General features: G+C 28.3%; 1 protein-coding gene across 1 annotated transcript; it reads left to right on the forward strand.

Moving 5' to 3' along the window:
• The first annotated feature begins 1,240 nt into the window (after positions 1–1,240).
• Positions 1,241–26,548, forward strand: LOC129976526 (retinaldehyde-binding protein 1-like). The gene is made up of 6 exons (XM_056090146.1): positions 1,241–1,351; positions 3,718–3,940; positions 12,342–12,587; positions 13,820–14,013; positions 21,955–22,065; positions 26,271–26,548. The coding sequence occupies exons 2-6, from the start codon at positions 3,778–3,780 to the stop codon at positions 26,433–26,435; spliced, it is 879 nt and encodes a 292-aa protein (XP_055946121.1). The 5' UTR covers positions 1,241–1,351; positions 3,718–3,777; the 3' UTR covers positions 26,436–26,548.
• The last annotated feature ends 133 nt before the right edge of the window (positions 26,549–26,681 follow it).

Raw genomic sequence — 26,681 nt, forward strand, 5'->3', positions numbered from 1 at the left:
GGCACACCAACAGACAGATAGACACATATATACACGCATACAACCACACACACGCAGACATACACACACAGAGACACAGATATACAAACAGGCACAAACTCACACCCGCAAACACTCACACAGACATACACACGAGAGACACAGATACACAGGCAGGTACAGACTCACACACGCAAACACTCACCCATACATACAAATACAGAAACACAGATACAAGCGCAGGCACACACACACACACACACACACACATACACGCAGAAAGAGAGAGAGAGAGAAAGACACACACACAGAGAGAGGCAGATACACAGAGAGAGAGACACAGATACACAGAGATAGAGAGATACACACACACAGAGAGAGACACAGATACACACGCAGGTACAGATATACACAGACATATAAAACACAGATACACACACGCAAGCACACACACGCAGAAAGAGAGAGAGGGATACAAACACACAGAGATATATATATATACACACACACACGCGCAAAGAGAGAGAGAGAGAGAGATACAAACACACAGAGATATATATACACACACACACACGCAGAAAGAGAGAGAGAGATACACACACACACACACACGCAGAAAGAGAGAGAGAGATACACACACACACACAGAGAGAGAGAGAGAGAGAGATACACAGAGAGAGATATATATACACACACACACAAAGAGACACAGATACACATGCAGGTACAGATATACACAGACAAACAAAATACAGATACACACGCAGGCGCAGACACACACACACACACACCTACCTATTGTAGAAATAGGCAAACCAATGTCTAACCAAAATCTTTTAATAGCATTTTACAAAACAATTTCATAAACATTTCAGAAATCCAACAAAATTATGGGTTCTCTTGTTCGAATGTTATGAAACTCTTAAAAAACGATAATTCATATTCTCGAAAAAGAGGTAAAAACATATTTGTTCTTTTCAGTTCCTAAGCGTTTTATAGCTTTCCTTTCAAACTTATTGGGAATTTTTCCTCTGTTTTTTACAATTAATAAACTGGAAATAAAAGGAATAGTTATTCTTGTATGACTTTCATGTACATATAAATCACTATAAATCAGTAATGCTTGATTGTTTCGAACTTCCCTGCTATAAACAATAAAGACAAGCATCGAACGTACTAATGAGTTAGTTCATTTTGAATTTTCCCTTTCTATATAAGCTATAAAAGCATTTGGTTTCAAAATAAGTTGCTACAGTTTTCATTTTAATCAATTGGGATTTATAAAAGAATCTTACGCTTCAATCAGTTATCGTCTAAAGTGTCCTTCATTTCAGCAACTACGCTGCTGCAGCTGTTTTAAATATTTTAAAAGGTAAGTTCCATTCACATTTTAATATATATATATATATATATCATAAATCAAGTATCGCTGATTTAATTTTCAATCTTTAGTTTCTTTGAAAAAAGAACGTTAAAAGGTGCTTTTAGATCTTTTAAATTTTTTAACGAACGTATATGAGAGTGTTATCAAGAAATGTTTGTGTAATTTATCACGTTTATTCTAGTTTTTATTTGCAAACTATTTATTTCGCCATAATAAAAAAAGTTGAAGAAAGATCAGATATTTTTTCCCCCGAACAGTATTATTTTCTAGAAACCTTTGGTGTGCAATTTGTTGCCGTTATTAAAGGTTGTTAAAAATTTCAATTAAATATTTTGTGTTACTTGGTAATTGCTTTCTTAATAAAAATGTTTAAACATCAAAACTTGATAGATATATATTATTTTAGAGGCCATTTTGTTCTAAATACTATGATTACCATATTTTTCTGTGTATATCTTTATGCATACAATTGCATTACTAAAAAATGTTTAAAAATAGGAAAACAATTTTTTTCCCTTTTGCTTGATTCCGAAGCCAAGCTTAATTATATTGAAAAAAATTTTTATAAAGAATATCATTCAAGAAATATATCATTTTCACAAAGAATATTGTTTAATTTATATATCGTTCTTATAATGAATATAGTACATTGTTTTCTTTGCAAAGAATATCGTTCAAGAGATATATAATTTTAAAAAAATGTATCGTTTAAATTTCGTTTAATACATTCAGAAAATTATATTCTACCTGAAAGGTTTAGAAAATGTTAATCAAATTGGAGTATTAAAGTACTTTTCTATATTTTTTCCTTTTCTTTTCCTTTCAGGTTTTCTGAAAATGTTATAATATATTGCATTTTTGAATTCTAATTAATATTATAATAATATTACTCTTTTTTATGAATAATGCCATTCAAGAATTCTTTTGATTATGATCATTTAGAATATGAAGTAGTACATTAGAATATTAAACGTGATTTTGTATTTTCTCTGATTTCTTCCTTTCTTTTCCTATTTCTGATGAAAATGCAGCTATATTTGTTGTTGTTTCTAATGGCACTTGTCATGGACAAGCTCGCTGCCGAAGACAGCGAATTTTAAGCCAAGGGAGCGTCTCTTGTTTTTAGTAGCGCCAACTAGGGCCAAGAGCACGTCTTAGCTACTCACGCATCACATTCGCTTGCACAACCCCTTTTTACAGGGAGGCACATTCACACATCTCACAGATAGAACAGATGAAGAACAACCATGCCCGAACCGGGACTCGAACCCAGGACGTCCAGATCATGTAGAAGGCGCGCTACCCCTATGCCAGGACGCTGGCAGCTCTATCTGAGTTGTATCGTTTAAAAACACCTAAATGAATGTTATCCAATCAGATTTTCTATTAAAAACCTACAGAAAATTATATTCTACACAAAAGAATTTGGAATACGTTGAAGAAAATTTAAATTATATAAGTAGTTTCATTTTTGCTTCCAACGACCCTATTATCGAAAATTTGAATTCCATTTAAGAAGTTTTCTCTTTTTTATGATGCCTTTCTCGCATAATCTTTAATAAACTCGTCATGCTAGAGAACGTCTTACATGGCATTGGTGGACAAAAGTTACAAAATATTGATATTTTAAGCGAATTTAGCATTTTTACTGAATCTGTCATGTCATCCTTGGTGAGGGTTTTGGCTATTAATCCCTGACATGAAAATGATAATAACCGAAAATCGAATTTGCGCTTTAGACATGTTTTTCTCAAAGGGTCAGAACAAAAATTTGGCACAAAACTGCATGTGTAATCACTAAATCCTATACTAAAGTTGATATATTTAAGTCACTCTATTTTTGAATCATCACATTACATGTTTCTGAAAGTGTCCCCACAGACAATTAACCTATCGTTTGATTTGGCTCAAAATTTAATTGGTGTCTTCACTACTGATATTAAATCCACATACCAAATTTTATCTATCTAGCTCTCTTCGTTTTCTAGCTATCGTGTTAATTTATTTTCGGATAGTCGGACATCCTCTGAACAGATTTAACTCAGAATTTGGATAGAAATCTGCAAGTTTGTTGTAAAGACCATATATCAAATTTCAACCGCCTTACTCAAAGTGTTTTTGAGTTATCTTTATCCCAGACAGACGGACATTTTTAAAATTGTGTTTTTCAAACTCGGGGGCGTAGAGTGGAGATTCATCAAAATGTCGAGTTCGAATTTTTTGACGAATACTATACTTCCTCTATGATAAATATAAGAGAAAGTAAAAAGAATATTAATGCTTTTGAGCTTATAAAATGTTATTAGTTCCACTAAAACTGTCTTAAAACAAGAAACTTTGTTTATATGTTTCAGCTCTTGAAACGGAAAAATTGTACATTGAGCGTTTTTTCTCTCAAGAAATCCACTGCTAACATGCCGGACCAGAATTCTGAAATCGTGCCTGAAATAGAGGAACTATTTCCCTTTGAGATGGGGTACCTTCCGGAAGAGCTTCAGGAAAAAGCAATTGTTCAGTTGAACGAAACAGCCAGAAATAAAGAACAAAGTCTTCGAGAAATGAAAGATATGATAGAGCGTAAGTAAAAATAAAAATTGCTGTATTATGTAAAATAAAACTGTTTCAAACCTCGTACCATACTAGCTGTAGGTGTCTGACTCTAAGATATTTATTGTGTAAAGCACTCGTATACATGGCATGCCTTAATTTGTTCTTGAATCTATGGTCCTTGTGTCCCGAAGGTTAGACTTATCTTAAAGCGCCAGAGGTTCTTTAATTTTTGAGAATAAATTTTTAAACTTGTCAAATAAGGGGAAAATTGAAAATTTAGGTTAAAACCTCACAAGTTTGACTTTATCTATTTTAAAATTTATAGAATTTTAATTGTTTGTCTAAATGCATCTTGCATCCAAATCCAGAATTATAATTAGCATACAAACTTTTATCATTAGATAATTTTCGCAATTCTTTGAATATGCAATGATCAAATAATGTAATTATTCGAAACATATATATTTTTAAACAAATAGTAATTTATAGTTCACTTTGGTACAACCTAGTCAGTATAGAGATTCTTTTTCTAAGAAAGCTAAACCTAACGAAATTAAAAAAAAAAAAAACTGTAAAATATTTTGCCAGAAGAATGATTGTATAACGGTTATATAACTCCACTACCTGCAATCTTGATGCAACAGATGGCGTTATCTTATTAACATCTAGATATATTTCCCAAGATCCTTCTTGGAGGTCATTCTGAGATTGTATTTTAAGTGAGTGTCCTGTATTTTCTTGTTCGTGTTTGTTTTGTCTTGTGAAATGCGGAACTTAGAAAATAATTAAATAACAGTACCTGAAACTCGCCTATTATTTTCGAATACCTCATGATGAAGTTATAAAGAGTCTCTCTTCTCCACAATTAACAAAGGGACTTAATAGGTTTAAAAAAGAAATCGATATTTTAAAATAAATTATTCATTCTGAAAAGTACTTTTTAAGTTCCTTGTCTTCTTCAAATTACATTCCATCTCTATCTATAAACAACTTCTAACTCATCTTCGTGTTTTCTATTGTCGTATTATTTCCAAGATATTTTTGGAGACATCTAACAAGTAGTACAACGAATTTTATTCCTGCTTTTTTATTGTTTCTGATTTTTGATTTTTAAGATAGATGTCAACAAAATTTCTGACAAATCTACAGAGTTACGGAGTCGTTTGATTCATATTGGAACGATCTAATGACTCCTATTCGGCTATGACAAGATTCCTATTTGACTCATCGGTCAAGAAATAAGCAAAAAGTTTATTAAAATTTGTTGCTTCTACAGCTTATTAGACAAAATTTCCGAAACGGATTTTTATTTATTTATAGATGTATTTCAATGTAAATGATATTTAAAAGAAATGGTTTGCATTATTCGAAACATGCATTACCTTGATCAAAATATCAATGTTTGAGAAGAAGTATATATATATATATATATATATATATATATATATATATATATATATATATATATATATTATTGCATTATTTGTAGAAATGCTTCAGGAAAACAGTTTTAAAATTTTAATTAAATTTCTCACAAACTCTTTTTATCCCTTTTCCGTAATGGAAAAAAAAAATCCAAACCTACATTACAATTCACACAAAACAATGACAAAATTACGTGGCGCTCTTAAAAGGTGAGTCAATGCAAGATTAAAGTTAAAGCTGCAAGATATTATTACATCAGGGTTGGTAAGTTGAGATGTTATAATTCTAGTTTAAAAGATAGTTTTATTTTGTGGGGGGGGGCGTAGGTTCACGTATCTAAAAAGCATTGTAAATTCATGTTCTTGAGATATATTACTAATGGCACATGAAAAAAAGTTTAAAAGAGATGGAATGCAGGCCTTTGATTCATAAAATATCTTTTTTTCGAATGATGTACCATAAAGTATGCTTTTTATTGTATGTGGGCTTCTCAATATGGTCAATAGTTCGATTTATACAAATATTTTTTTTATATCGAAGTTCGATACATGTACATTCAATTATATGTCAAAATAATCCATGTAGAAGGTAGCTTAAAATAATGTTCCCTGTTTGGTGGCATTTACTACTAAAACTAATGAATGAAATTGATTGAAATTTGATAAGTAGAATATGGAAAACAAGGAGAGATGAATAACGGAAATGGATTCGTAATTACAATGAGCGCATGGAGAATGAATTACTCAAAATGTCCTCAATCCTCAAATGATGATAAAAGGAACACAAAGAAATGAATGACGCACAAAATGAAACATCTTGTCAGATCAACACAAATTAATAAATCAACATTGGGGTCTCTTGGCCTACATACGACACTTTCAATGTGTTGAATTTCTTGGAAAATAAAATACTTTATCTTTGATTTTAGGAACAATACTTTTTAGAATTCATATTCCATTACCTTCAACAATCTGTATGCGAAATTTGATTTCATTTCGTTCAGTAGTTTCAGCTGCAGATACCTTCACACAAAGCAAGTTAATATTTGGTTACTTGTATGATTGGATAATAATATAAATATTTAGTCACATTTCTGGTCGAAAATATATGTGGTAAGTTGTCATTATAAATAGGGGCGGGGCGTTAAGTTCGTTGAAGTACTCTTGCTCAGAATTTTTTTTGGACCATAAAAGATATCACACGGTTGTACTTTCACTTTATAACTTATCAGCCATTACGTTTTAAAGGAATACAATTTCAAATACTTTTACCATTACTGAATTATGTAAATAATATATTATTTAATTTTATAATATTTTTAAATTATTATCTGCAAATAATTAACACGCTTTGAATTCAGCAATTTTATTTAGTATTTTAAATACGCTAACATAAATAATGTTGTTAGAAGCACAGAAGTTATTATAAGCTAGGACGGATTAAGTTAATGGAAGGCCCTTTGCTCAGAATGTTTTGAAGCCATAAAAGATATTACACAGTTGTACTTTCACTTTATAACTTCTCAGTTATTACGTTTTAAAGAAATGCAATTTCGAATAATTACTGAATTATATAAATAACTGCTGTATTATTTAAATTTATAATATATTTTAATTATTATTTGTAGATAATTATTAGGCTTTGAATTCAGCAATTTTATTTAGTATTTTAAATACGCTAACATAAATATTGTTGAATGAAGTTAAAGATCCCATGTATGAAAATGAATATATTTAGTATTTTCAATCAAAATTACTTTGAGACTAACAATTTGAAATATATATATATATATATATATATATATATATATATATATATATATATATATATATATATATATATATATATATATATATATATATATATATATATATATATATATATATATATATATATATATATATATATATATATTTAGACAAACCATGTTACAAATCTAAAAAAAGACGTAATTTAATATTCAGTTAATATTAATGAATACATTTATTATATGAATGCATTAATTTATATGAATGAATACATTAATTATATAAATACATTAAATTATATGAATGATTGAATTAAATTATATGAATTAAATGAATGCATTAAATTATATGAATTAAATGAATGCATTAAATTATATGAATTAAATGAATGCATTAAATTATAGGAATGATTGAATTAAATTATATGAATTAAATGAATGCATTAAATTATAGGAATGATTGAATTAAATTATATGAATTAAATGAATGCATTAAATTATATGAATGATTGAATTAAATTATATGAATTAAATGAATGCATTAAATTATATGAATGATTGAATTAAATTATATGAATTAAATAAATGCATTAAATTATATGAATGATTGAATTAAATTATATGAATTAAATAAATGCATTAAATTATATGAATTAAATGAATGCATTAAATTATATGAATAATTGAATTAAATTATATGAATAATTGAATTAAATTATATGAATAATTGAATTAAATTATATGAATAATTGAATTAAATTATATGAATAATTGAATTAAATTATATGAATTAAGTGAATGCTTTAAATTACATGAATGATTGAATTAAATTATATGAGTTAAATGAATGCATTAAATTATATGAATAATTAAATTATATGAATTAAATGAATGCATTAAATTATATGAATGATTGAATTAAATTATATGAATTAAATGAATGCATTAAATTATATGAATGCTAAGAATAAGATAAATAATAAAGAGTGTTTATCTCGAGGTTCCTTTTCAGTTATGGGTCCCTAAAGTGTAAATTATTGCGCCTCGTTTCTAATCCACTCCTGATCATAAAGAAATAATATTTGTTTACAGTTTTCAGATAGAAAAAAATCACCCTTGAAAGAGCAAAGCTCAGATAATGATTCTCGTTTCCTTTCTTGGAAGTTCATTTAGGCTTTCGTTCACTCTCTTAAGAAAGTAAACTTTCTCCACCGCAGAATGACCTTTCGCATGGACATTTCGGAAATACCTGTTCTTAATTTGTAAACACGCCTGAAAAAATGAATGCTTCAATTACTGAGATCGCATAAAAACCTGTATTAAGTAACATTCTACAGGTTCCATTACATTCTCAGGAAATTCCCCAACACGTATTTGCAATCAATAGTTTATTACTTCTGTCAGTCTAATCACTGCATTTTGTAACGTGTGGTATTTTATACAATGAGTTTCATATATTGTATTTGTTAATAAGATTTTTCTTGTGATTTTCCAAATCAATGTTTTTTTGTTTAGAGTTATTGGATAGAAATATCTTTTGAAAAGATATTATGGTATTTGAAAATGGCTTGATAATTATTTAAGCTATTTTTTCATAATTTATTAATATTTGTAAATAAAATTGAAACGTTTTTGTTTCCTATAAAATTTTAAATTATTGAATAAATTTCTTCAAATTTTGTTTAAAAATGTTAAGAAGCATAATAAATGTTTAAGCGAATGTTTCATGACAATAAATAAATAGTTTATTTTTAAATTTAAGAGATATACTTCCTTTGAACATTCAAAATATTACTTAATCAAATAAGAAGGCTATATCCAAGATTTTCTTATAATTTGAATTAAAGTAAGTAACTTACTAGGATAAGTGAGAAATATAAATAAAATTTATCTTATTTTATTGATGTAGAAGTAATTTGAAAATTATTTTGAGATTTGCCATTACATAAACATATATTCAGTACTTCACTACTTTTTTAACGGTCATTAGAATTTGTTTAAAAGAGTTGTATTACATTTAACTCTGCAGAAAACATACATTTATGCTCTTTTTGCAACTGTTAAATGAATTTTACAGCATTATTAAAAAAATATTAATATTTTTAGAAAAAATTAGTAGCCATCATAGTACAACAAAAATCTAAATCTATACCACATGGATTTTACTGCTGATGCAATTTGTGATAATTCTCACGTTTCTCTAAAAATATTTATTAGGTTATAAATATTTCAATTTTTATTCATAAATAGTGAAATATAAATTTGTTTCAATGAAAGGAGTGATACAATTAATTAAATAACTCATTTTTATAAGCAAAAAAATATGAAATAATTTCATCCCAAACAATGCTGCGTATATGAGTTAGTATACGTTCTCATTCAATTAAATAACTTCATATTTTCTTAAAGCTTCCCACGAATTCCCCGGACTAAAATTTTAAGTCTCTAACTTCTTTTAGCTTAATGCTTAATATTTTTATTATTTGTATACTGAATAAATAATAGCATAAAAATACGGCACAAGGCAAATTGCTGAACAAGAACACATATTATTTATATTTATGTACGTTTTATTGAATTTTATCTGAAGTCCTTTACGCAATTAGCTGGCGAGTTCTAAATTTTTTTTTTATGCGCAGTCGAATTCATGAATTCAAAATTCCCTAGAACAAAAATAATCTAAAAATTCAGATAAGAGATGGATCTAGGACAGCAAACTATTCCAATATATGATTTTTACCAATGTTAAGCTTAAAATAAAATTTAAAAAAATGCTTTATTTTTAGATATTAATGCCGCAGTTGAATATTCACTTCTACTTTTATTAATTCCATTAAATTTTTACTCACGCATCTCATCATATTACAAGGCAAAATTTTAATTTAATATATTCTATATAAATAGCCAGGAAAGCCAATATTTTGGGCATGCAAATCCTTTTCCAAATTCTGAGCAGCCATTATAATTAAGAATATTAATATAATTTTACATTAAAATAGATAAATCAGTATTAAATATGTATGAATTTAAATTATACATTAAAAATGATACAACTTATGGATACATAATTTATTTTCTTCTTTTACTTAAGTTTCTTTAATTATCTTTCTAAATATGCTAGGATTACAATTACTAGGATATACTAGGGTACGAACAGTTTTTAAAGAAGTAGATTCCTCACTTTTTTCCAAAAGGAATCAATAGCATTCTTTAATTAAAAATGGTCTTTCAGTTTAAGTGGATTTATAATAATTTATATACAGAAAAAATTGGCTACTTTGAAACTAAAGAAATCTGAAAATAAAATTGTGCAAAAATGAATATAGTCAGAGAAAAACACTATTTTAAAACTAGAAATGACACTAAGTATTTCTAATAAAATGCAGTTTTAATAAATAGACATCTTACAGAACTTTGAATGTTTTCATGAATGAATGTTTGAATGAATGTTGAATTTGTTCATGAATGAATGAAAATGAATGTTTTCATACATATAAAAGTAAAATGATTCTCAGAAGGAACAAAAATAATTAAACCTCAATATTAAAATATAATATAAACTTGATTGTAATTTAGTTTTACGAGACTAATTCTGTTCTCTGTCTCATGTTTCTGTTTTAATCTTTAAATTCTCGAAAAATATAAAATATTTTAGAAGACACAGGAAAAAACGTTTCTTTAAACATTTTTATTTTTATTATTTCACTCAACATATTTAAACTGCCTGCATTAAAGTGAATGCAACAACTGTTAGCATACTTTAAAGGCGATTATTTACTTTCTTCGTCAAACAAATTCCATTGCTGCAAGTGAATTCAGATCTTTCCTCTTCATCACTCAACATAATCAAACTGCCTGCATTAAAGTGAAAGCAACAACTGTTAGCATACTTTAAAGGCGATTATTTACTTTCTTCGTCAAACAAATTCCATTGCTGCAAGCGAATTCAGATCTTTCCTCTTCATCACTCAACATATTTAAACTGCCTGCATTAAAGTGAAGGCAACAACTGTTAGCATACTTTAAAGGCTATTATTTACTTTCTTCGTCAAACAAATTCCATTGCTGCAAGTGAATTCAGATCTTTCCTCTTCATCACTCAACATATTCAAACTACCTGCATTAAAGTGAATGCAACAACTGTTAGCATACTTTAAAGGCTATTATTTACTTTCTTCGTCAAACAAATTCCATTGCTGCAAGTGAATTCAGATCTTTCCTCTTCATCACTCAACATATTCAAACTGCCTGCATTAAAGTGAAAGCAACAACTGTTAGCATACTTTAAAGGCGATTATTTACTTTCTTCGTCAAACAAATTCCATTGCTGCAAGCGAATTCAGATCTTTCCTCTTCATCACTCAACATATTTAAACTGCCTGCATTAAAGTGAAGGCAACAACTGTTAGCATACTTTAAAGGCTATTATTTACTTTCTTCGTCAAACAAATTCCATTGCTGCAAGTGAATTCAGATCTTTCCTCTTCATCACTCAACATATTTAAACTACCTGCATTAAAGTGAATGCAACAACTGTTAGCATACTTTAAAGGCGATTATTTACTTTCTTCGTCAAACAAATTCCATTGCTGCAAGTGAATTCAGATCTTTCCTCTTCATCACTCAACATATTCAAACTGCCTGCATTAAAGTGAAAGCAACAACTGTTAGCATACTTTAAAGGCGATTATTTACTTTCTTCGTCAAACAAATTCCATTGCTGCAAGCGAATTCAGATCTTTCCTCTTCATCACTCAACATATTTAAACTGCCTGCATTAAAGTGAAGGCAACAACTGTTAGCATACTTTAAAGGCTATTATTTACTTTCTTCGTCAAACAAATTCCATTGCTGCAAGTGAATTCAGATCTTTCCTCTTCATCACTCAACATATTCAAACTGCCTGCAATTAAGTGAAAGCAACAACTGTTAGCATACTTTAAAGGCTATTATTTACTTTCTTCGTCAAACAAATTCCATTGCTGCAAGTGAATTCAGATCTTTCCTCTTCATCACTCAACATATTCAAACTACCTGCATTAAAGTGAATGCAACAACTGTTAGCATACTTTAAAGGCGATTATTTACTTTCTTCGTCAAACAAATTCCATTGCTGCAAGTGAATTCAGATCTTTCCTCTTCATCACAGTGTTTTAAAACTGCAAGTTTAATTACAATAATCATTACTGTATAATAACATGCACGATAATTTTTGTGTCTTAATAATCATTAAAGACATTTTATCTCTTCCTTTAGTGGACAAAACGCTGCTGGGAGTCGAGATTGATGACGATCTCATAGTGCTGTTCCTCAGATCCGAGAAGTACGACGTCCAAGAAGCGTTCACCCGGCTCAAAAACCTCATTAATTTTAAAAGAGACAACATGGAAATGTTTACGGGACAGAGATATGAAACCATCTCTAAGAGCATCACAGACAACATAACGACATATTTGCCGTTTAGATGCCGTGATGGCTGTGCCATTATACATGTGAATGTAGGTGAGGAACCTGCGTATTTCAAATTCCTTCATTATGAAAGGTGAAATGACAACCAATATCTGTTGATCTACAGCCCTAATGGATTTTTCTTTATTTTATACTAACCGACTTTGGTGACCAGCCGGTTCACCAATCATAATGCTAGTTAAAATTTTAATAATTAAATATTTTATGTAACTTCTATTTTAATAGCTTCTTCATCAAAATATTTAAACGCTACAAATTTTGATAGTCATATAATTCATTCATAATATTATAAAGGCTTTCAACCATAACGTAATATGTATCTCTCTAATTTTCTCTTAGCTCCTGTAGAATTTATGCTTTAAATTAAAGTGGAAATGGTTAAATTGCAATTAATATAAGGAAATTTTTTATTGAAATGAAGCATTTTTTTTAAAATATGAGTACTGAAAACAGAGTCGCTGAGTATTTAAACTAAACCTTATGGGCACTAAAGAATATCTTTCTTAATTTATGTAATATCTCAAGAAGTTTTCTATAAAATTTTCTCAGATTCATCATGAACAAATTAATTAATTAACAATGTTTAGCTTTAAATGCATGAAACTCTAAGAAAGTAAACAGAATCGTTTAAAATAATTGGTCGAAAACAGGTTAAGCCTTCAAAACGTCTGTATCACCGGAACAATCAGAACACAATGCACATGCTTGAATTTTCAACGACAGTTACGGTAACACAAATGCGTGAATTTTACTACGCCAGTTGGGGCAACGCTATGCAGATTAGAATTTTTTTATTTCCTTTATTCTGTTTTATTTTAATTCAATAGTACTTCAGAATGAATCTGAAAGATCGATTAATTAACAATTTTTAATTTTAAATGCATCAAACATTAAGAAAATAAACAGAATCGTTTGAAATAATCGGCCGAAAAATGTTAAGCCTAGCCTCATTACTGTTAGAAAATAAAAACTGAAGCCTTATCATTTGGCGGTGGGGAAAATGAAAAGAGTTTTTGGCGGGAAAGTTAGTTTTTAATTAATAGTTAAAATTCTAATTAAAAATTAAAAAAAAGGAACCCCAGGTGCACATTTCCGACCTCCAAGGTATACATGTACCAAATGTGGTAGCTGTAGGTCGAACGGTCTGGCCTGTAGAGCGCCAACACACACACATACTGAGCTTTATATAGGTATAGATTTCTCATAAGATAATTTGAAATAATAAACATTTGTATTTCTTATTCGATTTTCATTTTTTTTTCCAGATAATTGGATACCTGATGAATTTCCAGTTCTGGAAGTGAAAAGAATGGCGCCTATTCTGTTGCTTCAAGCCCTTCGGGAACCGATGACGCAAGTGAACGGATTCAAAGCAATCATAAACGCCAAGAGCAATCCTCTGAGGCATCTGAGATACTGCAGTTTTCAGAATCTGTATCTTATGTATTACGGCTCACAGGTAATGGGTTTTCTTTAAAAAATATATAATATTTATCTCTAATGCTAATAAAGGAGAATGTCTCTCGGGTTAATTTCTTAAAAAAATATATCATATTTATCCCTAATGCTAATAAAGGAGAATGTCTCTTTAGTTGTTGGTGATTTACAAGCTATAGGCGCGCTTGGTCTAGAGCTATCAGTTTTAGCACATTATCTCTAATGCTAAACATATTTATCTTATTTATCTCTAATGCTAATAAAAGAGAATGTCTCTCGGGTTAATTTCTTTAAAAAATATATCATATTTATCTCTATTGCTAATAAAGGAGAATGTCTCTTTAGGTGTTGGCGCTTTACAAGCTACAGGCACGCTTGGTCTAAAGTCACCAATTTTAGCACAAATATATTTTGGAATGTTTGGACCTTGGAGCAACTTTAAAAAAATGTAGTTAATCAAATATTAAGGGAGATATTAACTTTATCTTACTCTAAATCCCGAAAATATTATTGCACTGAAGTGGCCTTTACAATATTTTAATATACAAAACCTTTTTTTTAAGGATATAAATTTATTTGACACGCATTATCTTTATATTATATCACTCTTTAAATATTTTTGCATAATTTTTGTCAACACTGTAAACAATTATTTAATGAAATTGATACGTTTTTTATTGTTTCAACGTTCAGGTGTATTTTTGTGAAAAACGCTCTAAAAGGATTATATATTTGAATTTTTGCATGAAAAAGAGTGGAAAAAATATTGCCATGTAGATACTTTAGTGTGAAACGAAACGACACACACAAGAAGTAGAGCTAAATCAATTTATTAACTCAGCTCAGAGCACAGTGACTGACAGATCTTCTGCTTTTATACTAGCAGGGAAAGTTCCAGAATACTTTTCTGGAGAAAGTAAGAAAAGTCCAGAACACTTGTCTGGTAAACTAAAGAAATGTACAGAATCTTCTGGAACAGGAAATAAAGAGAAACATAAAGTCAAGGAATCAAATATTTACACAAGCTATGAATCGCATTTTCTCTAGCGGGATTCGAACTCACGATCTCTTAATTATGTGAGCAGTGCTAGGACCATTCGGCCATGGAGAGTCTGTCGGCCGTCTGTTTTCAATGCAGCAATATCTATAAAATCAAAATATGGCAGTTAAGTGACAAAAGTCTTTTAAAAATTGGGATAAGGACCTTTTTTTGTGTGAAAAAAGGTATAAAGCTAAAATCTTCTAGTTTAGTTGTTTATCAAACGATTTGCTTACCATTTTTCAATTAGTTTAAGAAATATAGTACCTAGTTCGTGAACTAAGAAATAAGCTGCATTTCAAGCCATTCTTTAAATAATGCGATTCGACTGATCAATAGCATGAAATTTTGCCTTTTTTTTAACATTATGAAGCACTAAAACAACTATAAAAAATATATAAATGAATGGATTCTTTATTCTCTGATTCAGTAATTGCAAAAGATATTGAAAAATCATTACAGTAAATATGAAGAAAAAATAATTCATTAGATTTTAATTTATGAGGTATTGCGTAAGAAAATTCTACCATAGATAGGATTTGAGAAAACAGCATGCAAAAATGTAAAATAGTATTAAAAATTCACGTGACTGCAAATATAAAAATGAACGTAACTTTCAAAAAATAGAATTTGAAACAAAATTCAAATGATTTTATAAAAAACCCCGTTCAAAAATAAAAATTTTTTAATTAAAAAAATCCATATTTAACACTGTCACCTACTTTAAAAAATATTCTTCCATTATGAAAAAGCCAAAAAAGAACGATTTCATGAATGATATGTAGAGTTTATATGATGAATAATAAAGTGGAATTACTGCTCTATTAAAGATAAAGTGCAGTTATAATACATTTTACGCACACAGTTGTGTTTTTTATGGATCTGTTGTGACTTATGGCACTTTACAAGTCCGCTGATAGTTATCTATCAGCGGTTTAAGCCGAGTGAGCGTCTCTTGTTTTTTCAGTAGCGTCAACTAGGGTCAAGAGAGCGACTTCATGCGTCGCATTCGCTTGCACAACCCCTTCTTACATGGGAGAACATTCACAAACTTCACAGATAGAACACAGGAGAAGAACAACCATGCCCAAACTGAGACTCCGGGACTTCCAGATAACGGGGAAGGCGCACTTTCTCTTAGAATTATGAAAAGAATTTTCGAATTTAAGAATTTTTCTCAACCCTTCTCGAACCGTTACGAGTCTGACATAGACTTCTATGTAGATTAAAATTAGAACAAACAGTTGTAAATCAATACTAGTAAAATACTAACAATATTCCTTTGAAAACTTATACTTGCAAAACTACAAAGAATAATACAATATAAACATTGGTTATAGTAGATTATGATTCCTATCCTATCCTATAGTATATCCTATTCTATCCTATACTATAGTATATCCTATTCCTATAGTATATCCTATTCCTATAGTATATCCTATATTATATCCTATTCCTATAGTATATCCTATCTTTAGTACTGATACAGATAAATGTGTGAACATGTGTATGTGTCTTTGTGTGTGCTGGCTCTTACAGAGCAAATCGTTTGACCCGTAATTATCAAATTTGATACACATAAATTCTGGAAGATAAAAATACAAAAACTCGGAGTGATCTTTAAAAAAATTATCAATTGTAAAGTAATCTAGATTTTAAGAGTTTCCTGCGATAACTTCCAAAAATATTATTGCGGAACAATTATTTTTTAAAACCGTTTCAAGATTTAAAAAAAATTATCTTTTTAACGATATTAATTTAATTGTTCATTTTGAATTTTCCTGAGTTATGTCATTTTTTTTTGTCTAAGTGACAATAATAGATTATATTGTTATCCTGAAATTCAACCCTTTTTCCTTATTTCATAAAATATTTATTTGAGTACTTTTCTACTGCTATAAAAAGCTAAGGAGGAAATATTATGTTTAATGTCTGCATAGCTTATAAAGTAAGTAAAAAAAGTTAAATTACAATACCTCGAAAGTTAGAAGGCAGACGGAGTGAACTATCACATTTTCAGAAGCACTATGATGTCATGGGACTAGTGTCCATTAGGAATGTATAGATACTCAATGAACAAGACATGTATAAGACTATTAAAATACCATGGTTTCACTGTCTGATAATTTGATTTTATAGAAATAGTTTGTTGAAAGAATTAGGAACAGGAAAATACGTCTAAGGAATTTAATTGGAATTAAATACATTAAATGTCACGATAAAATAGCTTGTCATCAAAGGCGGCAAGTATATTAATATTTTTATTAAGTAGAAATGCTGAAGCAAGTAAGAAAATACTGAAGCAGATATTTGAAGATTTTTAATTAAAAATAAGTCTTCAAAAAATATTGTATTCTTAAATATTGTAAAGTATTGTCTTTAATAGACAAATTTTAATTTTGAAGTTGCACAGGACATTGAATCAACATTGAAAAAAATACGATTTGCGTTTTTTTTTTAATTTTGAAATATATTTAGTCAACATTAAATAAAAAAATATATCTTTTTTTTTTCAAATCCATTTAATATACAGTTATCACCAAATGAAATAGAAGATTTCTTTCTTTTCTTTTTCCTTGAATTCTATAGAATGGGTCGTCGTTATCAGATGAGAAACGTTTTTTTTTTAAATTTTTTTTCATTTTTATCATCTTATACAGCACGTAAGCATAAATAAAATAGGACTAGTATTCTGGGAACAAAGGAAAACCGCAAAATAAATCCTGTCAGTTTTTCCCTTAGAACTTCCCTCAGAGGGTTTCTTCTTTACATGATAATGTTTATGCACTAGACATTTATCTGTAAATTACGCAATTACATATGATGCAAAAATTGTTCAAAACGCTTTCAAAGAGAGACTAGGCGTAGAACTACCCACTTAACTATTTATTGGTATGTGCTAATTAATCAACATTTTTCGAAGTATGAAATATATTTTTTATGAGTAATACGAAGAAATGTTTGAATTATTCTTCAATAACTTTGGAATAGAACACAAAAATCATTTGAACCCGGGATTTGAAATCTTAGATCCGATGAGTTTAAAAAATGTATAAGTGTTATTTTCAGTTGAAAACCTCCAATTTCACTGCAACTGTATCTGCATTTAAAAGATAAGCAGAGGAACTTCGGGAATTTCTCATCTTTATTTTGTCTTAGAAAACAAACATTTAGGCATCTAAAGCTGGATGAAAGAATTTGCATTTTAGCGTTGAATTATTAAAAAGAAGATCGCAAAGCAGTTTTCGAATATAACGATAATTTTTTTTTATTATCAATAAATAATAATTTTATTGACAATCTCGTACTTTTGAATTTTTAAAGCGAATAATCCTTCATTTAAAGACTCATTGGTGAAATTATTTTTGAATGTGGAATTTAAAAAAAATGCTATTTATATGGAAACTATTTCTTTGTATTTTATATATTATGTTTCATTCTAATAACACTTTCTTTGGCATAAATGTGCCTCATGTTTTGTTATGAAAATTATTATCCGGGATTACGAAACTCTATAAACATTCTCGAATAAGAACAAGGAATGTTCCTCTTCCCAAGTGAAATTCAAAATTCATTTTAATTAGCTTTTGAATGATATTGAAATTTATTTTTTCTTAGTATTAAATATATGTTTAAAAGTTAATTAAATATAGTTTACAAAAAAATCCCTGTTATTAGTTAGTTACTTTATATGCATACAACGACTACTGTAACGATATTAAATACATATTTTTTTGAATGCTTAGTTGCTGTAATTATGAGTACATTTTAAATATCATAATTACAACAGCTAGGTAACAATAAGATTAGCATAATTACAGCAATCAGGTATCAACTTGTAAGATTAGCGATTCAAGATTAAAACAGGATTCCACTATAATGGAATTTAAATTACATTTTTTTCGATATTAAATTCATGATGCCAGATAACCTGATTGTAATCGCTTTATTTCTTTTCATTATATTAGTAATCATATACTTCAGTGTGTATAATGGGATAAAAAATAATTATAACATATATAAATTATTGCAAAGGTATATAAAAAAAAGAAACAAAGCATGAATAAACTTTATAAATACTATTTTTTTCAGTTTTGTACGATAGATGGCAGAACGTGGTAAAATTGAAACGATTTGAAAAAAGATAACGAACAATAACTTTTTGGCAATGGTAGCAACAGCGTCTTTAAATTAAAATAGCAATTTTATTGACTTAGACCCAGGATGAAGTCTTATGGATTTGCAGTTGAATATAGATATTTATAGTTTACTTTAATAGTAATTAATTGGCTCAAAAATATTCAGTATTCTATCTTTTCGTAATCTCAATAATATATTTTAAAAATACTTATTTAAACAATATTTTTTTTATCCTATTTGCCTAACGATTTTTTTGTCCTCTTCAGAATAGCCATCTTTGTAGACCAGTTGATTTATCAAAATTAATGGCTGCTAAAAATTTGATCAAACATTTTGTGTAATTTGATTTTCAGTTGAATCTGATAATTTATAATTTATTCTAATAGCAATTAATGGATTCAAAATGCACCAATATACTATCATTTTATAATCTCTTTAATATATTTCAGAAATACTTGTAAAATGAATATATTTTATGTTTTTCGAATAACAATTTTTTTTTATTCTCTTCAGATTAGCCGCATTTGTTGATCAGTTGGCTTTTCAAAATGAATGGTTTTTAAAAATTTCATTTAAATATTTATGTAACTTGATCTGAATGTCTTCCTCAGCAAAATATTTTAGTTACTTTTTTTTAGCTTTAGCTATTTTTAATTGGTATTATTTAGAACATTTACACGGTTCTGTTCAGTGTGATATGCATTTGCGGAAATTTCTGTCTATATCTTTATGCGAAAAATTAAATTACAGTAAAAACAGCATTATTTAAAAATGGACGCATTTAACTTTTCCCCTTTTCCCCCGTTCTTGATTTAAAAATTAAATTAAGTACAACAAATTCTCAAAAAAATTAATAAAAGCATTCCTTATACTGAAATATTTTCAACACGTAAAAAGAAATCGACTATTTATATTTTGATTATCAAGAAAGATAAAAAATCCCGGATGGAATATTAGTAACAATGTAAGCGATTTGAATTTCACTTCAACAATCAAATATATTGCCGTAAATTATGTCTAAAATATTTAAAAAAAAATCATTAAAAATAGACAAATTCTACGCAGCATAAAAACTGGCATCATTAAAAAAGATATTTTTTTTTTTAAATTCTAAAATAATGAAAGCTCGTTTTTGCGCTGTAATATTTTACGAATTATGGTGAAGAAAATATAAAATTTTCGCTTAATTTTTAATTTATTAAACATTTTTTAAGTTTCTCCATGATGCTCATTCCTACCCTCCAACGAAATCACACATATGACTAGAAATGATTAAGATTTTTTTAAGCAATAAAATGAGTTTTTTTAATTCTGTTTGCGCGTCAGGATTTCTTTTTGTGCATAAATAATGCATTCTTTTATGCATTAAATAATGACGTATACAATTTTGTTTGTTAGGTAAATAAGTATAAAAATGTAAGAACAGTGATCAACTCTAACATAATGTAAATAATTTCCTTATAATATTAACAACAACAAAGTAAGCCTGAAAGCAGGACTTGCGATTGTCATAATAGAATTCAATGGAACAGGCTTGCATACTTTCAACTTTCAAAATGTTTATAAATGCTGCTTTCAAATTGAAGGGATTGTTCCCTTTCAACTTTTTAGGGAAATTCTACTATAAGGAACGTTTTATGCTCCATTTTATACTAAAGAGAACTGAATGCGCATTTAATACTTCTTCCATGCGTCTTTTACAGATAATTTTATAAGACTATCACCCAAATTCTATTGTAATTTAACGAATTTGTAATATCGCTATCCTGATAAGTTAATGTCATTTTTGGAAGGAATAATTTACAGCAATTTTTAATGTACGTATGAATAGATGTCATATGAATACTCCCAGCCTTGACAACTATTTTGTCCATTTGACAACTTGGAGGCCCAAATAAAGATTCTTAAAAGCTCAAGAATTTTGGCTCTGTGTTTATTAGGAGCTAGTATAGAGAGATTTTTCTAAAAAATTCTATGCCTTTTTGGAAAATTTATATAAAAGCTAAGGGGGCGAGTCAGTAGTTGTCTGGTTGGAGTGTTGATCGCAAAGCGAGCTCTTTAGTTGTTTTTTGCTTATCCTTATTACTTGTATTATTTATTAATCTGATGTTTATTAATGTTGTCAATACCTATAAATGTTTTTTTCGTGAACATCTAGACTTTGTTTTTTATTACTTTTACTCCGTATATTTCAGAATATTTGTAGAATTAGGCCTTGTTATTCATAACTGAGCGAGTTGGACTTCTTTTGCTGTTCAATTGCCGGTTATATCCGTAATATTGGTGTAAGATTGGAAGCCTTGTTTAATTATCCAGAACGATAATTATGTAGCTCTTTGAATTTTCGCTCTGACATTTACAAGGGTAGAAAGATAGATAAACAAATTTTCTTTTGGCGGCTTTCTTTCAGAATTTGATACAGATCTAGAATTCCACCCAAATAATCTTCTTTCTTACTATTTATTCAGAGAGTTTAAAATTTAGAGATACATCAAAATTTAGAGGTCAGAATTTTTAACTATTACAGTACGTTTCCTCTGTACATTTCTTATACAAGTACATTGTACATTTCTTATTTCTTATATATATTTTATTATAATTAATAAACTAAGTTATTCTACAGATCTTGAAATTAGAAGTAACTGTTTTATTGGTGAATATAATTCTTATATAAATGAAAATAATAAAATCGAATTATTATTTTTTTCTTTCAGAAAGACAGAGAATTCACTGTCATAATTATTAATTGCTTTCTAATCGGAATTTTATTTTTCAATTCTCTAGTTTTGTCTTCCTGGCAAATTCCATAGCTATCACGTGGTGAATATGTCTTTTACAGGAAGATTCTGCTTACAGCTCATGAGAACAATTCTTCCTGAAGAACTGAAAAAGAAGGTGGGCTTGTGTCTTTTTTTTAAAAAAAATTTCTCCTCCTATTTAACTTGCATGCATGTTCGCGTTAAGTACATGTAACATTTCCTATGCATTTGTAATATATTGAAATTCAGTGAGATGTATCTATGTGTTGAGAAATTGGATGTATTTATGAATGAATTAATATGAATTATGAGTTTTATAATGTAATATGAATGAAAACCGTAATACCCTACACTGATTGTCTCTGGCAAGAAATTTGCTGTTAAATTAAACATCATAGGATGCAGATGAGTCTATTTAAGTTAGGAAACATTACCTTAGCCATATATACTACAATCTTGTGAATTCTCGGTGATTTGCCCTTCATTTCGCAGTTTCCCCCTCTAACAAATGCACTCGTCTGTCTGAGGTTAATGGCCAGTCATTTTCTTAGAGCTTCGGAATTATGAAGTGTTTAAAAGGCTGTCCGTATTCGATTTTTAAAACACTTGGAAAAATGTATACCAATTCCGCCAGTGGTGTAGTGAGGGGGGGAGGCATTTAGGGACGAAGAATATAATATTCTGACTTGAGTACCATTTGCATTTACCAAATTAATAGTCAGAAAATATTATTTTACCAAATTAATTTACTAATTAAATCCATATTAATCATCAATTATTACTCCATGTTAATTACCAGTTATTTATATGCATTTACCGATATTAATTTCGACTATTAATTTACCAAATTAATAGTCAGAAGCATAATCAGATTATGCTTCCAGCCCCATTTACCATCACTGAATTTACATACTATATGTAATCAATTATAAATGGTACCGCTGAGTTGCATAATTAAATTATTTCATTGAATGCCTTGTTATTTCCTAAATAACTGGTCAGTTATCAGTCAGTTAAAAAGTCAGTTATCGCGAGTAAAATTTAAAAAAAATGTTATTTAACAAAATAATTAAGCTTATTTTTAAAGGCAAAAAATATATATCAAAAAGAAACACTCATAATGGCGCTTTTTAAATCAAATTCGCAATAAATAAATAATTTCACCTTTCATCCCTCAACTTATATGAGTATCAGAATCAATGCCATTAAATAAAATCTAATTATGCATTTAAATAAAAAAAATTGACACGGGCTTGACATAAATCTGGTGGCAATAAAAAAGCAATTGATCCAAAGTACTAACAGCTATGCTGTACTGTCTGTTATAAACAGACATTGTTTTTAAAAGTCTTTCAAGTGTTCATAGAGCTAAAAAGAAATAACTCTTAAAAAATACTCAGGTATGATGAAAAACTTTACTCATGATAAGTAGCGAGAACCAATCACTATACCGGAGACTTCACTAAAGCATTTTCGTGGCTACCCTGGCTGAGTTTTATTTACTGGTACATAAAAGTGCCGTTGCTCAGAATATTTAATTAAAATTTGAATCAAACTTTTGATTTATTGTTAGACTAAATGTTGTAAATAGGGAATAGCAAAAACCATCCTTTAGAAGAATTAATCACAGATTTATTCATCATATTGTTACTAAACAATTTTAATGATACAATCGAGTGACTATTTAATGGAGTTTCATTTTTCAATCCCAAAAATTATAAAGGATATTTGTTAAACAAAAATTTGTAAAATAAGTTGCAAAAGCTAGAAAGAAACAACGTCTGAAATGTATCCATTTGCTTTATGATCTTATGATATATCCTTAACTTTGAAAAATATTAATTTTTTTTATGGACAGATATAAGATAAAGAAAACATTTTCCAAAAACTTTTTACACTTTTTTAAAGACCTAAACACATTATCGTGAAACGGTAATTCTCTTCATTTTATTTGTCTAATTATCTTTTCATCAGCGTAATTAAACTTTTTACACTTTTATAAAGATCCAAACACATTATCGATAACATTATCGTGAAACGGTAATTCTATTCATCTTGTATATCTAATTATCTTTTCATCAGCATAATTAAACCTTTTACATTTTTATAAGGATCCAAACACATTATCGTGAAACGGTAATTCTCTTCATCTTGTATATCTAATTATCTTTTCATCAGCATAATTAAACTTTTTACACTTTTATAAAGATCCAAACACATTATCAATAACATTATCGTGAAACGGTAATTCTCTTCATCTTGTCTATCTAATTGCCTTTTCATCAGCATAATTAAACTTTTTACACTTTTATAAAGATCCAGACACATTATCGTGAAACGGTAATTCTCTACATTTTATCTGTCTAATTATCTTTTCATCAGCATAATTAAACTTTTTACACTTTTATAAAGATCCAGACACATTATCGTGAAACGGTAATTCTCTACATTTTATCTGTCTAATTATCTTTTCATCAGCATAATTAAACTTTTTACACTTTTATAAAGATCCAAACACACTATCGACAACATTATTGTGAAACTGTAATTCTATTCATTTTATTTATCTAATAATCTTTACATCAGCATAATTAAACCTTTTACACTTTCATAGCGATTCAGACACATTACCGATAACTTTATCGTAAAACGGTAATTCTCTTCATCTTGTCTATCTAATTACCTTTTCGTCATCATCATTATCACTCATTGCATTGTCCTCATTACTTTGAATTACGCAATGCTGCATGAAACATTCAACTCTCACAATGCCTTCAACGGCACTGAGAAATTTATGCTGCTCCATATCTTCTATAATAGAACAAAGGCGCTTAACATCATAACAATAGTTTTAGCATTTATTTGTGGTGTGATAAAGGAGAAGTCGCAAAATGTTACAAAAAAAAAAAAAAAAATGGGGGTTCAAGCTTCATTATATCGAAAATAGTTTTTGTTATATTGAGAATAATTAACATACAATATCATTTTAATCTCAAATGTTGCAGAAAATTTTGTTAAATGGAAATTCATTAAATTCTTCTGCTTTTTGCATTTAAAGTAAATAATATTGGTCCGTAAATTTTTTTTCTTCTTCTGTCTTGGCCTCGCCTGAATATATTTGTACATGTCTGCCTTAGTACACTTTCCGTGATAAGCAATAGCAATAAAAATAGCATAATTTACTATTAAGGAGACGGTGGACACTATTAGGTGCTCTTGGAGATTATCCACTTAGGATTATAATTTTTTTATGTATATGTATTAAAATATAACTACATCAAATTTATTTAAAAAAACCTTTTAAAATTAAATATATTATTTTTTTAAAAAATTAAAAGATACATGATTTTTAAAAATTTCAAAATATTCCAGGCAAATTTATTTTTAATTTTTTTACTGTTTTTTCCTTATTACACAATATAAATTTATTTGGAACAAAACTATGAATGATTTTGTAATTTTCTAATTACATTCTTTTAGAAATATATTTATGCAGACTTACTGAATTTTTAGAAGATTTTATGATTTGTGAGCTAATTGTGAGCTAACTATTGACTTTTAACCACATAAAAGAAACTCGAAATATAAAATGTATACCCTAATTTCTTTTAAAGTTTCACAGAAATCTTTATTATCAATTTCATTTAATTTCTTCAAAAATTAAGACATTTGGAACATTTCAAAGATATTTAAATCTTATTACAACATCATTTTGAGAAGAGCCAGTAAGATGTACTTTTTTCCCTCTTAACCCTTCAAATATTTATCATTTTTATTGAAAAATAAATTTTATAAAACTATTTTAGTTGAATATAAACATATATTTTGGAGATAAAACAATGAAATGAAATTTCATGTTTTCATCCAGTTTTGTCACAATCCACTGTCTCTTTAATTATAAAAAGTTTTATGAAATTTTTTTAAAGCCAAGTATATAAATTAAATAAAGAATGCATGCAAACTTTTATTATAGATAGAAAAAATTTTACAGCGATAAAAGATAGAATTCTTTTTGAAAATATTTTAGCTAGATATAAAAATAATAAATGCATGCGAACTGATTTATCTCTAATACAATGATTTTGTTATATATGAAGTTTTTGAAAACATATAAAATCACATTAGCATTTCTGTAGATTCATATACATGCTACACCAGAGCAGCTGTTGGACCATTTTCCAGCTGAAATAATACCTGAAATATACGGAGAATTCTTTTTGAAAATATTTTAGCTAGATATAAAAATAATAAATGCATGCGAACTGATTTATCTCTAATACAATGATTTTGTTATATATGAAGCTTTTGAAAACATATAAAATCACATTAACATTTCTGTAGATTCATATACATGCTACACCAGAGCAGCTGTTGGACCATTTTCCAGCTGAAATAATACCTGAAATATACGGAGGTCAGTTGGGCAGATACGATTTGACAGGTTGGCTGAAGAAAGTGATGGGGCCTGAAGAATTAGAAAAACTTGGTGGAAAATTTCTGAGCTGAAGTTTTATTCAATATATCAACTACAAAACATATTTCCTGCTATGATGTTGTCTGTAATGAAAAAATATGTTAACTTAAAAAATTGAATGTGTAGTTTAACATTGTATTTATGTAAAATCAGCAACAAACTTTTTATATCAATATTAGAAGAAAATGATGTTTTTTTCTGATATAAAATAGTGAACTTTATATAAAAGTTTTAAGCTAAATTTTGTAAAAAAATTTGTCATCGCAACAATAGAATTT

Source organism: Argiope bruennichi, chromosome 7, assembly GCF_947563725.1.
Source record: "Argiope bruennichi chromosome 7, qqArgBrue1.1, whole genome shotgun sequence".
Classification (NCBI taxonomy): domain Eukaryota; kingdom Metazoa; phylum Arthropoda; class Arachnida; order Araneae; family Araneidae; genus Argiope; species Argiope bruennichi.